Below are 23,619 nucleotides of genomic sequence, written 5' to 3'. Positions count from 1 at the left end.
GAAGCCATTTAAAAACCAGGTCAAATCGGACGCTATCTATTATTATTATTTAGTTATTAATTTTGAGACACAATTAAACACCAGCTATTAATTACAACAATAAAAAATACTTCCTTTTCGTATTATTATTTTTTAGTTTCATTTAAGAAAAAATGTATTACTTTTTAAAACAAAAGAGACACAATTCAACCCCAGCCATAATAAAAACAACGGTAAAAAAGAATTTCTTTGCAGGGGTCGCTTCTTAAGACGTTTTTATTTGTTCAGGCTTTTCCTTGATTTTCTGGAACTCCTGTTGTGTTATCAGTTTTATCTTGACCTTTAAAGTATATACTTTATTGAATATTGTTTTGATTGTTTAAGCGCTTTGTGACCCTGGTCTGGAAAAGCGCTATACAAATAAAAAATTACTTACTTACCTACTTACTATTTTTAGATCTTTTTTGTATTAAATAGAATAGATACACTACTAATTTTCTTTATTATTTTCAGTTTAATTTTCAATAACACTTTATTTGAAATAAAAGAGACACAATTGATTACTACTAATAAAAAAAAACACACGAAACATGGTTCTTAATGCAATGTGAAATTGGCCAATTTGTTCAACACACATGTGTGGTCCTTCGAATTCTGGCCGTGATCAACATAAATAAACGTCATTATTATTACTATAACATAACACAACCATTTATATTATAACTTAAAAGCAGTGTGTGTATAATTTTTATTATTATTTAAAGTGAAACTAATCTGTTTATTAAGTGTCTCTTAAATTGATCTTCGACCTCTTTTGTACTCTCAGTATGTGTCTGTTTGTACAAAACTCTTTTTTCATTGAAATATATACATTAGAAAATACAATTAAGCCCCGAAAACAATTAGTTTTTCTGTAGATTTAATCTTGTTTACCATAACCATGCCCACCCTGCTGTGATTGCTCAAGAATCAATGTTTGTCACCGCGAGCCATTAAGTCTCAACTTCCAAGGGACTCGTTGTATAAACAAAGCAGGAGGAGCTGGAGGAGTTAAGACAATTAAGACCTCATCATGGACTCCACTCTTGTAACCTCTTGTTCGCAGAGAATTATGACGGGTGGGAACTTTATATAATTCTTGGAGAGGAAGACTTAAACATTTAAAACATGTAGGTCAGGAGAGTTGGAGTTTGACATTAGTTCCCCTTTAAGAAGTTTATATTGAAGTTACAAGGAGGTGAGGAGGAATTAATTTACTAACTAGTTAACAGTTGAAATGATATTTACTGAAGATCATGTTTCATTATTGTGTCATATTTTCTTTAAAATTGCTTGTGCTTAATTACGTTTTATTGCTTACTACACTTGCTACAAGCAATAATCTATGCCAACTCAAACTGTTATTTTTTAAGAAAGATAATCCATTAATTTTAACATGACAATAAGCAGAGTCATCAATTGAAGTAGCCTTAAAATCTTTGATATCTTAAGCTTTCTATTACCTTTTTAATGAATAGATCAATGGCCGTAAAAGGTTCTGAATTAACGTAAATCAATTGAAGCAATAAAATGTTAATTCATTTTTAGTGAAAATGTACATTCTCTCATGAATAATAATGAATACAAGGTCCAGGCTCATTTTACTTTTCATTTTTATTCAACAAGACGTGCAGATCGAGGACTTCAATGGAAAACACCAAGTAAAAAAAAATCCCATTCCAAGATTCATAACACTTTAAATTATTGTTGGGTTATGATAACTTCACAACCTCTTTCATGATCAATAAATGCCCGGATATGTAAAAATTGTACAAAAGATAGTGTGTATGAAGAGCCAAAGAAAAAAACGGACAGAAAATGTATTTATATATAAAGAAATGCTCAGACCAACAACATTATAGCTTCAGTTCTTTGAATATTCTGGTCCCCTGCTAACAAAAATAAATCATTTTCTGATAATAAGCGCTTTATCATGAACTTCAACTTTACCCACACCTAGACTTCTTTAGAAGGATCACATTATAGGGAGAAGCATTGATACAGTTTAAAATGTTAATGTTTAGCTTCAATTAAAAAGTCTAAAAATGGGTTAAAAACATTGACACGTGAGAGTTTTATCAATTCTGACATGTTAAAAAGAACAAGAGGTGTCACATCCTTATTTATAATTGCTTAATTAATACATTACATTTAAATTGTACATTAACTTTGAATTTTAGTATCTAATTTCATTATATTGCCTTTTATGTCACTAATAATTGTTTGTTCTTTAAAAAAAAAAAAGAACAGCTTTAACATTATGACCAGTTGCGTTATCTTTCAGCTACTTTTCTTTTCCACATGCTAGTAGACATGTAGCAGCTTTTTATAAACCAATAGTCATAATGTATTCAGCATGTGATCCACATGAACTGTCCAATTTTTTTGCAAGCGGCCCTGGTAAAAATAATAAATATACAAAATTTAAAAGCGAATAAAACTTTTTTTTTTTTTTAGAAAACGGCGCCATCTAGGGGTAAGTTAAACGGACTATTTTTCCGTTTTATAACGCCTAGAATAAATGATTTGTTAGCTGAAACTAAGACAAAAATGACAACTCCTGATTTCCAACAATAGTGTAAATGGTGAAATATGGTGAAAAAGTAATAAAAGAGAAGAATACTTCTTAGACTGTGCACAGAAATTAAGATGAATTGATCAGATCCATAGGTCGACACATTATTGACGTCATAAATACTTGAAAATGTTTCCCCATCATGACTTAAGCAACACATGCAAAAGGTAAAACTCAAATGAAAAGCTTTCATTTTTTCAACATGCTGAGATTTGTAAATGTATTAAAGTTTAAACCTGGTCCCATGATGTTTGTGATGCGTTTCCTCATATCCATTTGTGTAAATGGATGATCATGTTGTCTTCCATGGCAGTCAAAAAAAAGGATTCAGTATCGTTAGAGTTCACTGCCGACAACGGTTCAAAGATGTCTCATCTGCTGGCATTTGTTTCTCAACTTCTTTCAATCCAACCTCGTCTCAGAAAAAACACCAAAAGTCGGCAGAACCATTATGTCCACAACTCAGTCGGGGCCATGGCTTCCTTCGTCCCGACCGAGGGCATGAGGTTTTGCTCTGCCAGGAACTCCAGCGGAAACTGGACCAAGAATCCTTTGATTTTACGCAACTCCTCCTGACCACGGGCTTTGTCCGTTTGGGCCAAACCCAGTATGGACTGGTACTGCTCCAGCTCGGCCATGTTCCTCACCAGGGATGAAGGGAGGCAGCGAAATACCTGCAGCAAAACGCAAAGTTATTTCACTGAGAAACAGGTACATTTATAGACAGGAAGTGGATGTTAAATGCGGGACACAACACAGTAAACATCGCCTGCAGTTAATAATAATAATAAATAAATAAATAATAATAAAACTCTCCAGCGAGAATTCTCTAGTAGAAGAACTCACATTTCTCCGATCCTTAAAACTCTTCACTGGCTGCCAGTTTCTTTCAGGATCAATTTTAAAATTCTAGTTCTTACTTTCAGATCTATTGATGGTCAGACTCCTCCTTACATCAGTGATCTGATCCAGCCTTACACCACAGCTCGGGCTCTGAGGTTTGCTTTTGATTGTTCAAGCACTTTGTGACCCTGGTCTAGAAAGGCGCTTTACAAAACATTATTACTTACTTACTTGCTTGCAGTATAGTATAATAAATTATAAGCATGCGTGATTGTCTCTTTTTGTAGTAAGTCAACTTGTTAAATACATTACACAGACTGTTTTACTCTACTTTTATGACTGTATAAATATAAGCATATAACAACATGGCACTTCATAACAAACCCTGAATGGAACATAACAAATAATTTGAGATGAAAGACGAAAAACGAAATAAAACAAAATTAATCACAACTCAAATATACAAAGAAATGTAAATCTCCAGTCATTATAAAAAATAGAACAAAGTTTTGGCTACAGCAATTGAAAATGTAAACATGTTATGGTAAAACAGCCCCCTACTGTGAAGTCAGTGTAAGCCTGTTCTTTTTCCTTTTTTTTTACGCTGCCAATGTAATTTTAAAATTGCTTTCCATTAAATCTGTATGTCGATTTAATTTTTTTTATATTGTTCATCTCTAGTAGGCAGCCAAGCAGCATCTCAGCAGGGGATTATTACAGTAGAGCGGTAAGTCAATGTGTGTAAAAAAAATGGCATGTTAAAGAGATATTTGTTAGTCCATTACTACCCCTCGATTTTAACCCCTAGCTCTACGATTTGCCTGTGACACAGAGGGGTGTCCCACTTCTTTGTTGGATGAACGGGTAAGACGGAGGGCCAGGTCGCCCTTGAAAACAAGGGGGGTCTAAATCACAATTTAAATGTTGGATTTTACAATAAAGGTACAGACAAACACAGAACATAACTGTGGGTATTTTTGATGAATACGATTGTCATTTGCAATGTTACTTTTCGACATTATATATACTGAGTCGGCAAAAGACACAGCAGCTTCCAGTAGAAAGTAGTGTTCACAGTAAACTAGAAGCGCTCTTAATATTTACCCGGAGAACTTCCTGTTTGTGTAGGATGTTAGCTTTAAAGCATCTGCTACAAATAAGCGTAAAATATACGTTTTTCTGGAATAACTCCTTATCTCAAGGCTTCAATACAAGATGGACATTACAGACGAGCACAATTTTGGGGATTTTTTTTCAAGTGTGTCATTTGGAGAAAGATGACGATGAACACAACTCACTACATTAAAATGGTTGTATATTTTTGCATTTTTTAAGAGTATTAAATGTGCATTTATTTCATATTTGCTTAAATCTTTGTAAACTGTATATGTTACATAAAAATCATCATGGATCACCTTCTCGTAAATGGTGGCGTTGCGTCCAGCTGTGGTCATCCACACCTCCTTGTAGAAGCGTTCACTGACCGGGTCCAACAGGTCAATCCTGGCGTCCGTGTGGCCCCCGAGGATGGTTCTGAGCAGATGGTGGTAAAAAATAAACTTGGTGTTAAAAGTAGACTTTCAGAAAACTTGAGGGACTCTTTCGTCTCAGACCTGAAGCATTCCAGCCGTAGATTAAGTGCGTATCGACCGGCCTGGTACTCCCGGCCATCCATCACTGACGGAACCATTTCAGAGTCTTCCACGATCACTGCCACCTCGCTGTCTCGCTTACCCAGCATGCTCCTGTCATTGATGTTGGCCGAGCCTGGAACAGACACACACATGTAAATGTATATGTACATTAATTATTAATTAGTAAAGTCTTATTATCTCATTCTCAGACTCTGTGTTGTCTTGACCTTTTAACTATTATTATAGTAAATTTTATTTAATTTTATTGGGTATTTCTTTTATTGTTTAAGCACTTTGTGACCATGGTCTAGAACAGCGCTCTATAAATACTAATTACTTACTTAATTACTTACAATTGGATCCTGCAGCTTTCAAAGCTGAGTGTTGGACATATTTTGGTTTCAAAACAAGTACTTGACTCTGGTGTTGCAGAATTTACAGACCACATGACTCTTGAGGAAGTCTTAACTGCTGCAATATAGAGTATATCGCCATATTCTTGCCAATACACACCCCAGTGACCACCATTTCTAGTCTTTGTGGGTCAGCTGCAAAACTGGTGCTGCAGTTTAATGCAAAAATGGACTGTTGGAAAAATTATTTATTTAGATTTTTTTTTAAAAACAACATTTCATCATTAATAAATAAATAAATAAATATACAGTATATATATATATATATATATACCTGTATATAGTTTTCCCCTGGCGGCACACGGTCAGGAGGGAGCCAACTTAAAAGTAAAAGTATCATGATGTTCTATTCTATGTTAATCTTTGTATCCTTTTTCTTTGTTTTTTTTCTTTGATCTATATTCTTTATCTTTAGACTGTATCATCTTGTTCTTTCTCTTTATTTCTCTTTGTTCTTGTTCTTATTTTTTTTTTTTTTTTTTTTTTAATGAAAAATTGCTGTATTTGCTGTGGCTAATTGGAAAAAAAACTATTTCCCGAAGGAGACCTCCTGAGGGATCAATAAAGTTCTACCTAACTTGTGACCTTTCTGTGTGGAGTTTGTATGTTCTCCCTGTGTTGCATAGGCTTACTCCGGGAACTCCGGTTTCCTCCCACAGTCCAAAAACATACAGAGGTTGATTGGGAACTTGTCAGTAGATATTAGTATGAATTGTTGAATTTCTTTGTGTGCACTTTGACAGAATAGTCTCCTGTCCAGAGGACCCCTGCCATTCACCCCATGAAACTGGGATAGGCTCCATTCCCTCCTCAACACCCATAAGGGAATAAGCAGCAAAGAAAACGAATGAATGAATTGTGCGCTGGCATTTAAGTGCCTTCAATATGACTGCTCTACATCTCATACTCCAGTAGATGGAACCCTTTTCCTGTTTTGGATGATGACTGACCAATGATGACGGTGTTGTCGTCAGCGATGAGCATCTTGCTGTGGACGTAGATGAGCTCCGTGACCAGACGTCCCTCCAGCTCCGCATGAGTCCGCAGGCCAGCGAAGGAGATGTAGTTCATCCACTGGTCGTCCACTGACGGCGCGGTTGAGAGTGAGACACACGACAGGATCGGACATAATGTTTCCAATTCTTTTATACTTACTTTCCTTTTTCAGCTGAGAGATGATGGAGTAGTCTCCTCTGTTGATGGTTCTATGATGAGCAGAACAAAACAACAATTTAAGACCTCATGCTGTTTCTAATTCTTCTTCACAAACACAAACTAGGAGCTTTGTCCGACTTCCTATTACAACTATGATTTTTAACCAGTGTGTTATCTCAAGGTCAAGGTGACCCCAAAGGCCCCAAAACAAATGTTGGGCTTTATTTTATTATTATTCTATTTTTATTATTTATTTCATTGTTTTTTTAATCATAATCCATCCATCCATCCATCCATCCATCCATCTATCTGTCCATCTATCAATCCATCCATCTATCCATCTATCAATCCATCCATCCATCCATCAATCTATCCATCTATCCATCTATCCATCTATCCATCTATCCATCCATCTATCCATCCATCTATCCATCCATCTATCATATATGTAATCACAAAAAAATAAATAGAATATAATGTTTCAATGTTGTACAATGTTTTACTTTTTTAGTGAGTGCACTTAACTTATCATTTATTTATGCGTTTCTTTTGTTGTACGAGTCTTATTTAATTATCATCATATTATAATTATTATCTCCTTTTTTTATTGATTTTATTATCATTTCGTTTTTCTGATTATAGTTTTCGTTATTTTTATAATGTGAACTGTAGATCTTGATTTAAATGTTAAATCTTTAAACTGCTGTGCCAACTAACATTGCCCAAAAAGTGTATCAAAGATCCAAAAAACCCATGAATGAACAATGTAACTCTTGTTATTCTATTCCTGCTGCACCTGTAGTTGTAGTGCATGACGGCCTGAATGGCGCTCCCTCCTCCTGTGGTGATGTCGCCCTCGAAGCCGGGGAGCAGCGGTGTGATCACGTACACTCTGTACTTCTTACCCTCCCTTTGAACAAACAGCAACCCAGTCAGTGAATAGCAGCAAACCGAGCATCATCTAGTAACAGGTGTGGCAGTACTTGTGCGCTCGAATGATCCTCTCAATGATGGCGTCTCCAATCTTGTTGAAAACCGTCCTGTTGTCGGTACAGCTGATGAAGAACTGGTTCTGAAGAGCGAGAAAATGGCTGCTTAGATATGATAAATATATAAATATCATTTAAAAAGAAGTTGTTCGTCGTTTCACCTCAATGTAAACGTAATGTTTGCTCTTGGCGATGACCTGGATATAAGCGTTGTGGATGGACTCTTCGTGGTACTTGATACCTGCTGACCAGTCGGCCGCTGACCGCAATATCTGACAAAGAAGACACACGTTTCATTTCTAGAAATAAAAGCTTTGACAAAGCGGGTGTTTTCAAGCCCTGTGTTAAACGATATTGATGTATTGTCAGCAGGTGGCGGTGTTTGCTTAGTGTGAACATGACTTTTCTCAGTTTCTATTTTTGAATGATATAAAAACTCTATTGAAATCTCTTTTTTTTAAATATTCATTCAAATATTTTTGAAAAAAGCGGTGAAAATAAGTTAGCCACAACAAGGCAACACAGAATTTAAAACTTGGTCTTTAATGCCTAAACAACTACTAGTTCAGTTTTCCTCCTAAATGTTGTTAAATCTAGGATTTGATTAGGATAAACTTACCCTTAGTAATTAAATATTTAATTTACTAAATTGTTGGCCAAAGAAATTTCTAAATAATTTGTACATGTTAAATTTAAAATAGCATTTAAAAGATTAAATTCTTTAACTATTTTATTTGTCAAATATAGAGATAGGGACTGTTTTCCAATAAGTCATTTGTCTAAAACCAGCATTCATTTGTTAAAAGGTTGTATTTTAACAATATTCACGTCAATGGTGAAAGTTGTATTTAAGTGAAAGACAAATACAGTTTTATTCTAGTGTTTTAGTGTTCTGACAATACCTTGTATCTATTTTTATTTTATAGACTATTTTCGGCCGGCAGATGCTAACACATTGTTTGTGATGTAAGAGCCTTTGGATTCGTATAACCCAACAAAGACAGCGTTCAGATTCTGGCAGGAGCCTGGAGTGTGGACTGTAGTTATATAATGCTATCCTTGCTATCCTACCCTTTAAGGTGAGAGGTTATAGTTTCACTTACCTGAACTTTGGCATCAACACTGTCAGGGACTTGATAACCAGGGTCGTCTGCAGTGGTTTGAGATTTTGGCAGCAAGAATGGGTAAGACAGGGAGCGATACTTTGGCTTCATGATCTAGAAGAACAATAAGTACGAGATGAGAATAGTGGAGTAGAAACAAAACAATCTGTAATGATCTTTTTTGTGTTATTGGCGTAGAAAATATTTGAATCTTGGGAATCCAAATTGTCAATTGAAGGGATAAATCTGGCAGATATATACGACGGGTTAAAATGTTTAGATTCGCTCATATTATAATAAAGAATATTTTTAATAAATATAATAAAAATGTATATGAATTTTTAAGCACATTGACAATTCAATGTTTGTTAAGATTTACATTCCTAACCCAAACAGAATAACCATTTATTATTCTTACATTGTAAAAATAATTTTTCCATTATCTTTGTATCCAAACTTGGAAAAAAAACAATACTAAGCGAAACAGTAGAGAAGAGTGTAGTCGAACGTTCAAAATAAACTAAAACAAACAAGTTATAATGATGTTTTGATGTCATTAGAGTAAAACATAATTGAATCTTGTGCATCCAAATTATCATGTGAACAGTCTTTTTTATTTTTTTTACTTTTTAGAATCCCTTATTAGTCCCGCGAGGGGAAATTCGGTAGTGCTTTTTACAGCCATTCACACATACTGATGGGAGTAGGCTGCACACCTGCGCCAAGTCTACCATCAGGAGCAATCAGGGTAAAGTGTCTTGCTCAGGGACACAACGACACAGGCTTGTCTGGAGCTGGGATTGAACCTGCAACCTTTTGGACTGCAGGCAACCACTCTACCATCTGAGCTATGTCGCCAGGTATACGACAAGCTAAAATGTTTAAATTTGCTCATGTTATAACAACTGTGTCAAAACATTAAAATATATATCCATTAAAGAAGTTAAATTGATAAATAATAATGATATATGACACAGATAAATATAATCACGATATGCAACATGACTATTTTTTATGAATATAACAAAATGTATATCCATTTTTTAGCACATTTACAATAAAATGTTTGTTTACATTTCCATTGCAAACCCAAACAGAATAATAACTGTTTAATTATTAAAATTCGGAATCAACAAAAAATTCAATTTTCTTTGTAATCAAACTATAAAAAAAAAATCTGCTATAATTTAGAGACTTGACACGTACAAAAAAAATGTGTACGGTACAGTGAGTGGTACAAAATGAACGAATAAACATTTTTAAAAAGGCATACATTTTATGTATATTTAACATATAAATGTGGAAAATCTTCTAGAAAAAACAAGTTGGTTGTCATTATCCGTGTTCTTCAAGTTAATAAATGAATAAATATTGATTTGTTCTAGATAAAGTGGAGACAGGTCTTACTTGGAAAAAAAAAACTTTTCCAGGATCATAAAACCACATTGTTAAAACAAAGGTGTTACTTATTAAGCCGCAGCCGTATCAGGCATTTCTCAAAGAGTTTAGTCGGGGGGCTGGGGGGGGTCACCTTGCCTTGGTAAAGTTCCAGCGCTGAATGAAATGTCTGGCAACATCCCGAGCAGCTCTGCCATGAACCACTGAGGCAATGTCATGCCAGGGCATCCTGGGCGTGGTGTACCTGTCGATGAAGTCTTCAGAGAAAATGGCACATGTTTAGACACATGATGGTTTTTTTTATGTGCAGAGGTTTCCAGACCATCAAAAGGTTTTTCCAGCTGGATCCAGTCCTTGTACACAAAGTTGCAGTAGTCTTTTCCATGCCAGAAGCGTGTGTTTCCCTGTAGCTCTCCCACACCGGTCTTCAGGCTCTTCACTGAACCACTCCCTGAAACAAAACACTATGCTGTAAAGCAAAGCGTCTTGTTTACGGAGCTTTTGTCCGAACTTACCCGAGCTGTCCACGCTGCTGACGCTGTCGGCGTGCTGCAGAGCATGCTTCTGAAGGTGCTTGTACAGGCTGAACCGAGCTCTGCGATTGCGGCCAATCCCCTTCAGCCGGGGCAAATCGGCGTCACCGCTCGGGGTGCCTTGTCCGTTTCTTTCTCCGTCGAGCCTATCGAAGGAGAGCCGCAAGCTGGGCGGATTGTTGTTGGACGCCGCCTGTAACAGGAATATCATGAAATACAAAAATATTATTACGTTGAAATAAGTTCCAGGACTTAAAAAAAAACGTGTTCAGATGCCATCACAGATTATGATAACTTTGTGTTTAAAGAAGATTATTTCAATACTTTTTTAAGACTTAAATAGAGAATTAAGTTGTTAAAGATCAACTTAAGTGTATATTAAGTGTAACATTTAGATGTTTGTATCGTACTCATCAGTATGTGTCTGTTTTCATTTAAATATTGACCTTTGAAAATGTGCTTAAGCCCCGCCCACTGAACAACCCACTCTGTGATTGGTTAAGCATCAAGGTTTGTCACCACGTGTCACCAATCCACCTGGAAGTCTACATCTCTAAGGGAATCATATAAACAAAGTGGAATGTGATAACCCCTCGTTCGCCAAGATTTCAGACGGGGGAGAACTTTAAAATGTAATTACTTTAAAACACCATCATAAAAAGGGACTTACTATATCTTGGAGAGGAAAGTTGGGTTTTACATTAGTTGACCATTAAACAAATAACCAAACACCAATCTTTACAGACCATGGAGCAAATTATTATTATCTAAATTTAAAAACAAAAAAAGTCAAATACAGGAACATTTGCTTTTATTTCCGCTCAAAGCTTTTGTTGTCTTTTTGCAATGAATTCATTCTTTACGCTGCCGTCTCCAACGTCTCACCAACTATTCATTGATACATGTTCTTGTTCCTCGGCACATCACCTCTGTTGTCTCACTCTTGCATTACGTGCGCCCCCTGGAGGCCATTGACCCCGAATAAATGTATAGATATGGAGGAAATACATTTTTACCAAGGGCCATATTATAAAAGGGGCCGTCAAGCCGATGGAAAGAAGGAAACTCATTTTGAAAAAGTTTTCTTTAAGCCAAGCCATGACACTTTATATAAAGCCAAATAACCTAAAACTTGTATTTTATTACATTAAAAAAAACAATATAAAATATGATAAAGACCTTTTTTTTAAGAATAGTACTTCAATTTACTTCAAAAGGAAAAATAATTTCTCACAAAGGAGATAAAAATAAATGAAAAAAGAGGGGTTCAATTATTGTGGTATTGTTATTTGTGTAGTTGTGTGTTCGTTTAACCTGTTCGAGGGCCACAGAACGCGTCACGCTGCCAACATCCGTCAGACGGTGCTCGCCGTCATCCCAGCGGCCGTAGGCTAAATCGATCCCTCCAACGAAGGCCACCGATTGGTCGATGGCGATGATCTTCTCGTGGTGAGCCCACAGATACACGGAGGAAGACACGTGGTCAGGATGACGCATCACCTGCGACATAAGCGAGATGATTTATTTGCTGGCAGGTGAATGGGATTGTATCTCTCTCCAGATAGTAGCTTGAATATACGGTGTCACACTAAATATAGGCGTCACTGACCTTGATGTTGGGGTGAAGATGCAGCAACGTCCTCTTGCTGTACCCGGAGTTGATGCCCAGGGCCAGCTCCACCTCCTTGTACAGCATCACAAAGATCCGCACTCCTTGTTGCTGATGAGAAAACCAGAGCCATGTTACAGATTAAGAAAACTCATCTGGACCTTTGCCTCATGAGTGAAGCTGTGTTCTTAGAAATTCACTGACACAGAGAAGAACATCATTAAGAATAGGACCACGTATGAACACTAAATATATGTAGCCAGATTTTTAAGGTAGTGATGGTGTGATGAAGCTTCATGAAGCAGTGTCATTATGTTCAGAGTCCACTAGATGGCGGTCTATGTCGTATTTTCATTTGTTTTGAACAACTTTTCTAATGAAACATTACATCATTTTAAAACTGATGGCGCCACCTACTGACCACTTATTATTATTGAAAATGCTCAATTTCTTCTCATTTCAAGGAATGTTTTGACTTAATTAGAGCTCAAATTTTAAGCAAGTTATAGTCGCAAGTCATACAAGGTTTTCAGCCTTTTCAGTAGTGTTGGTCTGATGAAGCTTCATGAAACAGTGTCATGTTGTGAAGAGATCAGTAGGTGGTGCCATCAGTTTAAAAATGATGTTTTATTAGAATTGTTGTGCATTTTTCTTTTGAAATATTTTCATGGTTTTGTATCTTTAAAAAAAAAAATCCCCAGGCAACGCCGAGTACACAAGCTAGTTCTGGGTATTTTGGGCTGATGTTTATTTACTTATAAACATGAAAATAAGTCCCAAGGGCTTTCAGTTGTGAGTAATCATGCATTACAAGTTGTTTGTACATCTCCAACATAGAGTTGGTCAATAGGAGTGACATTTTTGTTAATGTGGATAATTTGAGATCTTAAGATAAGCTCAAGAAAAAACATTTCCTGATACGATGAGTATGTAAGTAAGTAAGTAAGTAAGTAATGTTTATTTATATAGCGCTTTTCCAGACCAGGGTCACAAAGTGCTTAAACAATCAAAACAATACTCTATACAAAGTATATACTTTAAAGATCAAGATAATACTGAGAACAAAACAGGAGTTCCAGAAAATTAAGGAAAAGCCTGAACAAATAGAAACGTCAGTAGATCCATCAAGCGCAAAGAGAGAGGAAGATTGTTTCAAAGCTTAGGAGCAACAGCCTGAAAAGATTTCTCTCCTCTGGTCCTGAACCGTGTGTGAGGAACGATTAGTAGATTCTGATCCACAGACCTCAGAACCCGAGCTGGGGTGTAAGGCTGGATCAGATCAGTGATGTAAGGAGGAGCCTGACAATGAATAGATCTGAAAGTAAGAACCAGAATTTTAAAGTTCATCCTGAAAGAAACTGGCAGCCAGTGAAGAGTTTTAAGGATCGGACAAATGTGAGTTCTTCTACTTGAGCGGGTTAGAATTCTCGCTGCAGAGTTCTGAATCAACTGCAGGCGAGACAGCTCCTTCTTGTTAAGACATGAAAACAAACTGTTACAATAGTCCAGACGAGAAGAAACAAACGCATGGATTACAAGCTCAGATCATGTTCCGACAACATTTTCCTAAGTTTAGAGATTTTTCTCAGTTGAAGGAAACAGTTTCTGGTCAGTTTTCTGCAGTGTTGAACAAGAGACATGTCTTTATCAAATACAACACCCAGGTTTCTCAGGCTCAGTTTGACAGACTGACCTAAGTCACCCAAGTACTGACTCAACCCTGGAACCTTATCATCAGGAGCAATCACCAGTGTTTCAGTTTTGTCCACATTTAGCTGTAGAGTGTTTTCACTCAGCCATTGTTTGATTTCTAGCAAACAATTGACTAAGCTGTTCAGCCTTTGGGGCTCAGTTGGATCAAAAGAGCAGTAGAGCTGGATGTCATCAGCAAAAATGTGATAAGAAACATCTGGAAATCTCTGAACGATTTTACCGAGGGGAATCAAGTACAGCAAAAACAATAAAGGACCCAGAACAGAACCTTGAGGGACTCCACACAACAGATCTGCCGATTCAGACCTCATTTGATTGGCAGATACACTAGAACTGCGCCCAGAAACTTAGGATGAGAACCATTCTAACACGGACCAAGACAGTCCCACTTCATCCCACAGTCTTCGCAGCAGGATCTGGTGATCAACTGTGTCAAAGGCTCTTTCAATCAAGCTGTCTCCGTAGAGTGATGTTTACGGAAGCCAGACTGAAACTTCTCATGGATGTCGCTCTGATCCAGGAACAAAGACAGCTGCTCAGACACCACCTTCTCCAAGATCTTGGACAAGAAAGGGAGCTTAGAAATAGGCCTGAAATTACTGAGGTCAGTTGGGTCTAAGCCTGGTTTTTTGAGCAGAGGCTCCACAATGGCATGTTTAAATGCATTGGGAAAAACCCCTGTGGAAAGGGAGAGGTTCACCATATTGGTAACCCAGGGGCCAATTACATCAAATACTTTGATAAAAAGCCTACAAGGAAGGACGTCATCTGAGCAAGAGGAGGGTTTCATCTTGTTCACTAGTGCCGAAATATCACCCAAAGATACAGCAGTGAAGGAGGACCAAGAGGAGGAGAGGGCCTCAGAGACAGTAGGGGTTCCAAACAAAGGGGGAGGGATTTTCTCTTTGATCAATTTAATTTTGTCAATGAAAAATCTCAACAATGCATTGCTGTCAGCTTCACAGAAGACCGGCGTGATTTGAGGAGCAGGAGACACGAGTGAATTAATCGTGTCAAACAAAACTTTGGGGTTTTTCCTATTTGCTGCTACCAGTTTTCTGATGTAATCAGATCTAGCAGTTTCTACCATCTCATTGTAAGAAGTCATCAGATCCCTGAGGTGAAGTCTATGCACCTCAAGTTTAGTGGACTTCCAGAGACGCTCAGTCTTTCGACAAAGTCTCTTCAGACTCAGGAGATCTTCATTTGTCCAAGGGCACCGTTTTTTCTGAATTTTCAAGTTCGATTTACACTTGATCCAATATTTCAACACAATGACCAGTGAAACAATGTTTGTATTCCTTATAGGTATATTTGCTATTTTTCATCTCAAATTTAAACAATTACTTTAGAAGCAAAATATTAAATAAAATACATCAGAATATACAGTGATTGAAATTAAAATTTCAATTGTTGAAACTTTGAATTTATTTATCAAAATGTTTTTCTAAGCGTGGAATTACAACTTTTAATCATTTAATAATTGAAAATTGGAGGTTTAATTTTTTTTAAACAATTAATTGAATAAAATGATTTTAATATTTTCAAAATGAAAAAAAAAATCACACGAAGAGGTTGATATCATCATTCCAATTGAATATTTTTCAATTCATAGTATCTTAAATTCAACACAAAATGTTGGTATAATAGTGACGGCTTTTTTGTAAAATGAATATTTCAAAAAACGAGTTAGGTTGTTATTCAACCTTCAATTGCTCATGCAAACTTTTTTAGTATTTGTCACAATAAAATGACATAACCCCTGGGAACTGGAAACAAGAGCAGAACTTCACTTGGAGTCAATAAATCAGAAGAAAACATCCACGTGCTTGCTTGTACACTATTGACTTAAAGTGTCAGACGTAAAATCATTTACTCTTTACCCCTAAACAAATGTCAAATCTACTTACTTCCCTCAGGCGAGAACAAACTAAGCAGTATATACTGTATTAGCTAGGGTGACATTACAATAACAAACACGCAGAAAAAATACATTCTTTAGCTAAATGTGCAAATTAATAGTAATAGTGTAAGGCTGGATCAGATCACTGATGTAAGGAGGAGCCTGACCATGAATAGATCTGAAAGTAAGAACCAGAATTTTAACGTTGATCCTGAAAGAAACTGGCAACAAGTGAAGAGTTTTAAGGATCGGAGAAATGTGAGTTCTTCTACTAGAGCGGGTCAGAATTCTTGCTGCAGAGTTTTGTATTAACTGCGGCGAGACGGCTCCTCCTTGATTAGACAATTGAACAAAATGATTTTATTAAACGAGAAATAAATATAATATATACTCTATATTTTCTACAAACACATACAAGGTGAGCAAATTCATTACAATATGTTGTATATGCATGTCTGTTTGCATGAATTAAAAATTAACTAGGGTTAAGATATCTATTATTACCATACAAACAAATGTCAAGACATCAGTACACATATTAAACCAATTATCCATCCAGGAGTTCTCATTTAGAAATTCCTGTCTAATCAACCAATTCAACACAACATTTCTAACTTCATCACAGACAGAATTTTTTTTGTTTTAAAGAAATTAGCATTGACACTTGGAATTGCTTTACTTGTTCCATTTAACTTGTGGGGCATTTAAAAGTTCTATTTCTACATTTCTTGTGTCCCTGGTTGAGTTATACAGTTTGTAATGACCCTCTTGGGGCGCATAAAATCTTCTCAAGGGCCACAAATGGCCCCCAGTTTTTGACTTTGGACATGCCTGATTAAGAAATGAACTAGGTGAAAATGAGGTAACCAAACAAGACACAAAAGAAAACTGTTATGCTTAGTTTAGTACCATTGGATTTTTGGCGGAATCTTTGTATTTAGAGCTGATATATTCATCATAAAGAGAATTAACTGAAAATTCACTTTTAGACATTTTCATAAATAGAACGAACAAGATTTTTGAATAACTGGGCGAATGCCTCATCTCAAGTTGTCACGTTGAACTATTTCCATGACAAAACGACTCACAGCTTTCCTCTTGAGGATACAGTCCAGTCTCCACCTGTTGCCCTCCACCACTGGTCTCTTCAGGAAGATCTCCGGACTGAGCCTGAACAGAAGAAACAACATTAAAAAAAAAAAAAAAAAAAGGTTCTCACTGGTCTTCATCATCACATGTTGTACAGTAAACTCTTACTTAGCAACTTGGCTCACTGGCTTTGGCACCGTGGAACTGTGCATGTCTAGCGTTCCACCACCTCATATTGCACTGACTGACAGCTCATTTACGAAGATCGTGTTACAGCGGTTAGAGTGCTGGCACATTTGGACCTGGACAGCCACGTTATGATGAGCTGAATGATTGTACACAGTTGTAGATTCCCACATGTTCTTTTTATAAACTCTGGCTGCAGATTTTCACCAGCCAAAGAACCAACACTGATGTCAATTCAAATCTACGGTACCTACCGTAAAGATCAGGTTTATTTTTTAACATTTTGTATTCACTCAGATGACTTATGCATGAGGCCCTTTGACTTCTTTTTTTTTACGACCTACTTCACCCACTCTGCATGGTTTGTTGCCCGCGTTTCATCTCGACTCTAAGTGATTAAGATGAAGTGTGCAAAAAGACATCAGACGCCAGACGAAAATGTGGTCAGAAAACATATTTTATCGATCCCGCGGGAGGAACTCACCACCAGTCTGTGATGAAGATTTCCTCTTTGGCGCTTTCCAAAGCGTCGGCCACGTCCTCCATGTACGTCTTCCCGTTCACATACCTGCAGGTGTGAATGAAGAAAGAAATATAAATCTGTCATTAGCAAAGTACATTTTTATTTTTGCAACTTGTCATTGAAATTGCACATTTATTTTGAAAAGAAGACTGACACTACAACCTACCCTATACAATATGTATATATACACAATATATGCTAGAGTTAGCATAAAGCTATCATGGTGTAGACAGAAAACCATAAATAACTCTAAACTCTAACGGAAAATTGTTTCCATGTTATCATCATTATAGAGCCATAGATAGATTCTGGTGTAACTGTGATAATAAAGCATGTCTTTCAGGTGTGTTTTTTTCCCCCGATAAAATCTTACTCCAATCGATCGTCCTTTTTCTTCACACTCACCTCTTTCCTATCGGATCTAAATACTGCCCTGACAGAGTTTCCATTTGCTGAATCACTTTCACTTCACTGTGGCTTATATAGTTCTCTCAAGCAAAAATAACAAATTATACTAAAACTACAATTTTTAAAAAGTGGAAAATATTATTTTCTGAACTTCCAGTGTTTTTTTTAAAACCATGTTTTTTTCTGAAATTAGTATCATTTAAAAATATCTTTGTTGTTTCCGTATTATTATTTGTCTTTTTAGTAAATGTATAGCAAATAAACAACATTGAAGTGGTGTAGAATCGGACACAAAAACGTAGTAAATTCCTCATGGTTACCACTTGGACTTTATGTTCTCCTGCATCTGGGCAAATGATCCGAAGCGGTGTTCTCGGAGGAAAGCCTTTCCATTGCTCCTGACAAAGTTCTCGATGCTCTGACCCCACCAGCGGGCGTGTCTGTAGCTGGTGCACTTGAACACTAAAGACCTGGAAATATAATCAGTCAATAATTAACCACTTCAAGTGAGCAGCCTTCCACCAAGCAGCTCTTTCATGCATATTGTTACAGTATAATAACAGCATTGAAGATATAGCTATACTAGTTGCACAAGCTTGTAGAGATAGAGGTCAATCTATGAGATCCAGATGTTAATCTGTCACACTACTACATCTATTGTCAGTTCTTTGTCCCATTATAAGCAATGGTTGCATACACAGTCATGAGTCATAGGGGTGTATATTGGCAAGAATCTGGCGATATAACACTCATCACAATACAACGATACAACGATACGATATATTGTTATCTATTGTGATACTGTAGGAACAAGGATTCATGTGTAGTATTGTCCAACTGTTGACAAAGTCGCTTTTAATTTTTTTTTAAACTAAAATTCACCCAAAACATCAGCTTTAAAAGCTGCTTGTGTCAAATGTATCCTCTCGTACTCAGGATCATTTGGGATTCCATTGTAGAAGACGTAATGACTGCTGCCAAAAGTGTAATTTAAAGGCTGTGAATATTTATTTATTAAAAATATATATATTATTTTATTTTACAAACACTTAGAAAAATAATAGTATGATAAAAATAAAATTGAATTTGAAAGTCCCCAAAGATTGAAATAAAAAACCAAAAAAAGACAACAGCGCCATTGAATGTCTCTATTTGTTTGAAATATATATATTTATGTGTATCGATAAATTCTTATAACCCTGTAAATAAATGCTATAAAACGTTTTTAGCTTCTCTCTTGAATTTGGGGTTCTTGTGTAATGCGTTATCCAATCATAAATGTCTAGCGTTTTTTTTCTAGGTTCGACTCCAGTAATGCAGGCTGAAAGCAAAAACAAAATTGACATTAAAAGCTGCCAGAATGTTTTGTTGAATCAGTAATTTGGATGAGTAGGAGTCTCATGACTGTGTATGTGTTGATTCTATGATCGTCTTTTTGTTGCCTTGACGATGAGCCTGGATACACATACGTCAAAACCAGCGAAAATTAAATGTAATTGCTCAACAACAACCTGGATAAACCATCGATGCGGACGCCATGTTTGGTCTCCGTTTCTTTGGAATCCATCTTGATGCTGAACTCTTTGTCCACCAGCATGACGAAGGAGATGGCACCAGAGTCGGGCTTCATGTAGAGCAGAAATGAGTCCTTCACAACCAGCCAGCTACACAAAAAACAAAGTTGTCTAAGCAGATTGTCAACATAGATGGACGTGTGATTCGTTCACCCATGGCTTTGTGTGCTTTCTCAAAAAAATGATGTAGGAAGAGAAGTGATCATGAAGAAGTAGGAGGCCAGGCCGAGCAGTTTGAGCGTGTGGGTTTTCTTTTTGGCTTTCTTCACGCAATAATGAAAAAATAAAATCTGTTCATAAGTTTTAGATATTGTCAGATTTGGACGACAATTAGTGAAAGTATTATTTGTCCGACAGGCCAAAAATACACACCAATTGGGTTTTTATTGCTATGAAATAGCAATAAATGGTTTCCAAGAGTCACGTTTTTACACTTTTCTTTACACCTACACTCAAACTAAAGCCAGGAGAATTGTTGAAACGCTTTCCCAGATCACTCCCACATTTACAGCAAAAATAAATTTAGCAGAAAAGAAGAAAGCCTGTGTTTTATTTGGAGAAAATACTTGAAAGATTGATGTATATTATAAAATGCATCACAGAAACTAAACAACAGAAACATGCGTGTAATTATTGTTCACTCTGTTCCTTCATGATCACAAATAAATTAAAAAAAATATTTTCAGATAAAGTCCTTTCTGTCAAATTGACATCTTTTCTTAATCTGATTTATGCTGAATATTTTTATTTAAAAATATTAAAAAAAAAATAAAATGACAGTCACATGACAGCTAAAGCTTAGTGTTAAAGTCTCTCCATTGGTTTGTTCATTTGGCCCGATTGGCCTCCTTAACTTGCGATTCTGATCTTGTGGCATCTATAATGTAGTAAAGGAACTACCTTGCACAGCAAAATAGAAGTATTCCCCTAACCACTGACATTTAAAAATACTAAATTGTTTTCTCCAACTTAAAATTAAAACTAAGTTCCAAAGCTTGTATTGATGTCGCTTATATAAACGTTTTGAAAATCCAATAACACTATATATCATCAGCAAGTCCGAAAGAAAACATTAAAATCCAAACAATCCTAACATGACCATGAGAGGGATGTAAAATCACACGTACCGTTTAGACCAGCGGTAACAGGCCTTGCTGTGGCCACAACAGTTGATACCCGGGATCCGGTGACCGCCGGATCGCTTATGAATCATCCCCTCCCTGAAACAGATCCAATTTGTAAGTCGTGACATCTCGATGTTAAAGATTAATGGGATGAAGAAGGTACGCACAGCCCTTTGGGACCCAAGTCATGAATGAATGACATCTGGCTGATGTCTATGAACTCCATCTGAGGAGACAAGAAGGTGCCTTTAGTGACTTGAATTCAATAAAAAGATGTTAAAGGAGCAATATGCAAGATTAAATAGGTCGTTTCTGGCGCCCCCTCTATCAGAAATTTGCAACTGCAGTGGAAGCATCAATAAACAAATTCAGGTCTAAAAAGGTGTGAATGATTAATTAATTAAATATTTTTTAAAGGCAATTAGAATAATTGTCAGATTCATCACAATATTCATTTAATTGTTATCCATTTTAATCTTGTTTCACTTTGCAAAGGAACATTTTCTTTCATACATTTTCATAATTAAAAACATCATGTGTCTTTTTAAAAACAAATCTTTATGCACTTATTGCTAAGCTAACGATTAAACAACTATTGACAAAACATTAATTGACAAAAAAATACTAAAATTGCAATTTTAGATGTCAAAAAGTTTCCCCTTGGCCTCACAAGGGCTGCAAAAAACAGTTATATTTGCAAGTTGCATTGCCAATTTTAGTTTAAAATCCTTATTATAATTATCTTAAGATACTTCAATTGATTCAGTTTAGTAATACAGTTAAACTTGAATACCCAAAAAGTTTGTTTTAATGTCACGTTGAATTATGAAGTACCTTTTCGTGTCAACACGATACTCGGCATCGAAGGACTGAGGCTTTTTATGTAGAAGATTAGCAACGTACATCAACCTAGGGCAGCTTTTCCCAGCCCAGGTCGACAATTGGTCTGTTCTCTACTTCCTAAGGCGTCTGCTGTTGCGACGTAGATGGGTTACTTAAAAATGCCGATGAATTCCGTGTTCCGAGTTGATTTTTATCAGCCATCATTTTCACCAGATATTCAACTTGTTTGCCATTGAATTATCCAACAATTTGATATTTGATAAATTCTGAAAGTCATTCTGTGGACTCACAGTAAATAAGAAGTATTTTGTTTACCATCATGAGTGAGGGAGCCACAATAGCAGCCATTAGTACACAAAATTTGAAAGTGGCAGGCAAGTGCTCACATACTCACAGTGTGGTGGTATTTGCGGTACAAGGCCATCCTCAGCAGTTTGTTCAAATAGTCTTCTAATTGTCTCTGTAGGAACACACACACTTGTGTTCTAATAGCAACAATAAACACACAGGATTTTAGAGGGCAAAGAGGATCGCCGTGGCGACGAGCCAGGAGTGCACTCATCTCCCCAACAACAGTTGTCAACATGGTTCACCGAGTCGTTCGTACCCTCCTGCTCGAGACTTGCTCTTCGCGGGCCAGGTCGTCTCCTCCTCTCGGGAGGTTCGGCATCTCCCTTACTTCGCTCTTCCTCACGGTCTTCCTCCTCACGGTGTGGCTGATGGAGACACAATTCAGATTTTTATAGTTTTTAATTCGCCAAATGAAAAATGATCCGTGTACTTTTTCGTTGTCTTGCTCAAACATTCATGGATTCATCTTCCCAGATATTAAAGAGTCTACATGACTTCTGTATTCTTTTATTTCCCCACTGTTAATTCACATTATTCAATTATTACTCTGCACTTCTGGGCTCATTCAAAGTTATTGCAATTTTGAAGGACTTCAAGTAATGGTGGCCACTCATTTCTCTTTACTTAGGTTCTTTCCATAACATGAATTTAAGGTTGCCCAACAGGGCGGTATAAACCTGTTTTGAACAAGTTATGGTTCCCAAACCAATTAAAGACAACTAAATAACCCTGAAAAGACACATCTGTGAAGTAAAAACTATTTCAGGTAGCTACATTTTAAAGGTCATCACAAATTATTACAAAAGTCAGAGAAAAGGTTGGCTACTTTGGAGAAACTAGAAAATAGTTTAGTTATTTCACACTTGTTTTGTTAAGTACATAATGTGTTAATTCTTAGTTTTGATTAATTCAGTAATAATCTATTACGTAAATAATCATGAAAACAAAGAAAAAGCATTGAACGAGAAGATGTGTCTAAATGTTTGGCCTGTACTGTAGTTTTGATGATATAGTTAGAACACATTGATTAAATTAAATAGCACATACAATTAGTCCAAAATGGCTGATCTGACCACAGAAAAAAAAAGTTCAGATAAAATGAAAAGACCCCTCAGCCAGTTAGGTTTGTAATTTAATGGTTGGCTCTTCATATGGAAAACAATGCCAATCTTTGATATGAGATAAGGAACAAGAGATTATCGATGTCATAAATAACAAAGAAGCTTCTAATGACAGTTACAATGATTATGAAGGAATGGAATTTGCTTGTTGAGTGTTTAATCGCCTCAACGAGATTGAATGCTAAAGGAATTTTGCCTCTTATACGATTGACTTTGAATCCCCTGTTGGAAAAGCACAAAAAAAGAAAACTATGATTTGATGATGCCCAGGTTATTTGAGCTAGTATCAAATATAATGCAAATAACATCAGCTCTGTCACAGTAATAGAAATAAACCAAAGTAGAATGTTACCTTTTAATTTAATAATAAAAAAAAATACAAAACAGCAGGTAGAGCTGCATATAAAAGTGGATTATTTAATACATTAATACAGTCTCTTTTGACTTTCGGGTCAGATTTCTTCTTTGGAATATTGTAATGGTTTATTTTCGTGTCTAAACAAGAAGGAGCTGT

At 36.3% G+C, this 23,619-nt stretch overlaps 1 protein-coding gene across 1 annotated transcript in view; it reads right to left on the bottom strand.

Moving 5' to 3' along the window:
* Positions 1 to 1,614: 1,614 nt before the first annotated feature.
* Positions 1,615 to 23,619, bottom strand: part of pld1a (phospholipase D1a) — a 37,679-nt gene continuing 15,674 nt past the window's right edge. The window contains exons 5-26 of the mRNA XM_087780387.1: positions 22,241 to 22,349; positions 22,028 to 22,093; positions 20,958 to 21,016; positions 20,794 to 20,886; positions 19,604 to 19,756; positions 18,413 to 18,562; positions 17,646 to 17,729; positions 16,975 to 17,056; positions 12,271 to 12,381; positions 11,976 to 12,161; positions 10,644 to 10,854; positions 10,451 to 10,579; positions 10,267 to 10,385; positions 8,731 to 8,844; positions 7,789 to 7,899; positions 7,622 to 7,710; positions 7,435 to 7,548; positions 6,639 to 6,688; positions 6,434 to 6,568; positions 5,050 to 5,203; positions 4,852 to 4,969; positions 1,615 to 3,267 (exon numbers count right to left, since the gene is read on the bottom strand). Of these exons, the coding sequence (XP_087636513.1) occupies positions 3,043 to 3,267; positions 4,852 to 4,969; positions 5,050 to 5,203; positions 6,434 to 6,568; positions 6,639 to 6,688; positions 7,435 to 7,548; positions 7,622 to 7,710; positions 7,789 to 7,899; positions 8,731 to 8,844; positions 10,267 to 10,385; positions 10,451 to 10,579; positions 10,644 to 10,854; positions 11,976 to 12,161; positions 12,271 to 12,381; positions 16,975 to 17,056; positions 17,646 to 17,729; positions 18,413 to 18,562; positions 19,604 to 19,756; positions 20,794 to 20,886; positions 20,958 to 21,016; positions 22,028 to 22,093; positions 22,241 to 22,349 (2,662 nt within the window). The 3' untranslated portion in view covers positions 1,615 to 3,042. The remainder of the gene's footprint in view (positions 3,268 to 4,851; positions 4,970 to 5,049; positions 5,204 to 6,433; positions 6,569 to 6,638; positions 6,689 to 7,434; positions 7,549 to 7,621; positions 7,711 to 7,788; positions 7,900 to 8,730; positions 8,845 to 10,266; positions 10,386 to 10,450; positions 10,580 to 10,643; positions 10,855 to 11,975; positions 12,162 to 12,270; positions 12,382 to 16,974; positions 17,057 to 17,645; positions 17,730 to 18,412; positions 18,563 to 19,603; positions 19,757 to 20,793; positions 20,887 to 20,957; positions 21,017 to 22,027; positions 22,094 to 22,240; positions 22,350 to 23,619) is intronic.

This window comes from Callionymus lyra, chromosome 18 (assembly GCF_982586985.1).
Source record: "Callionymus lyra chromosome 18, fCalLyr1.hap1.1, whole genome shotgun sequence".
NCBI lineage: Eukaryota > Metazoa > Chordata > Actinopteri > Syngnathiformes > Callionymidae > Callionymus > Callionymus lyra.
Note: the sequence above shows the minus strand (reverse complement) of the source record. Positions and strands in the feature narration are given on the sequence as shown.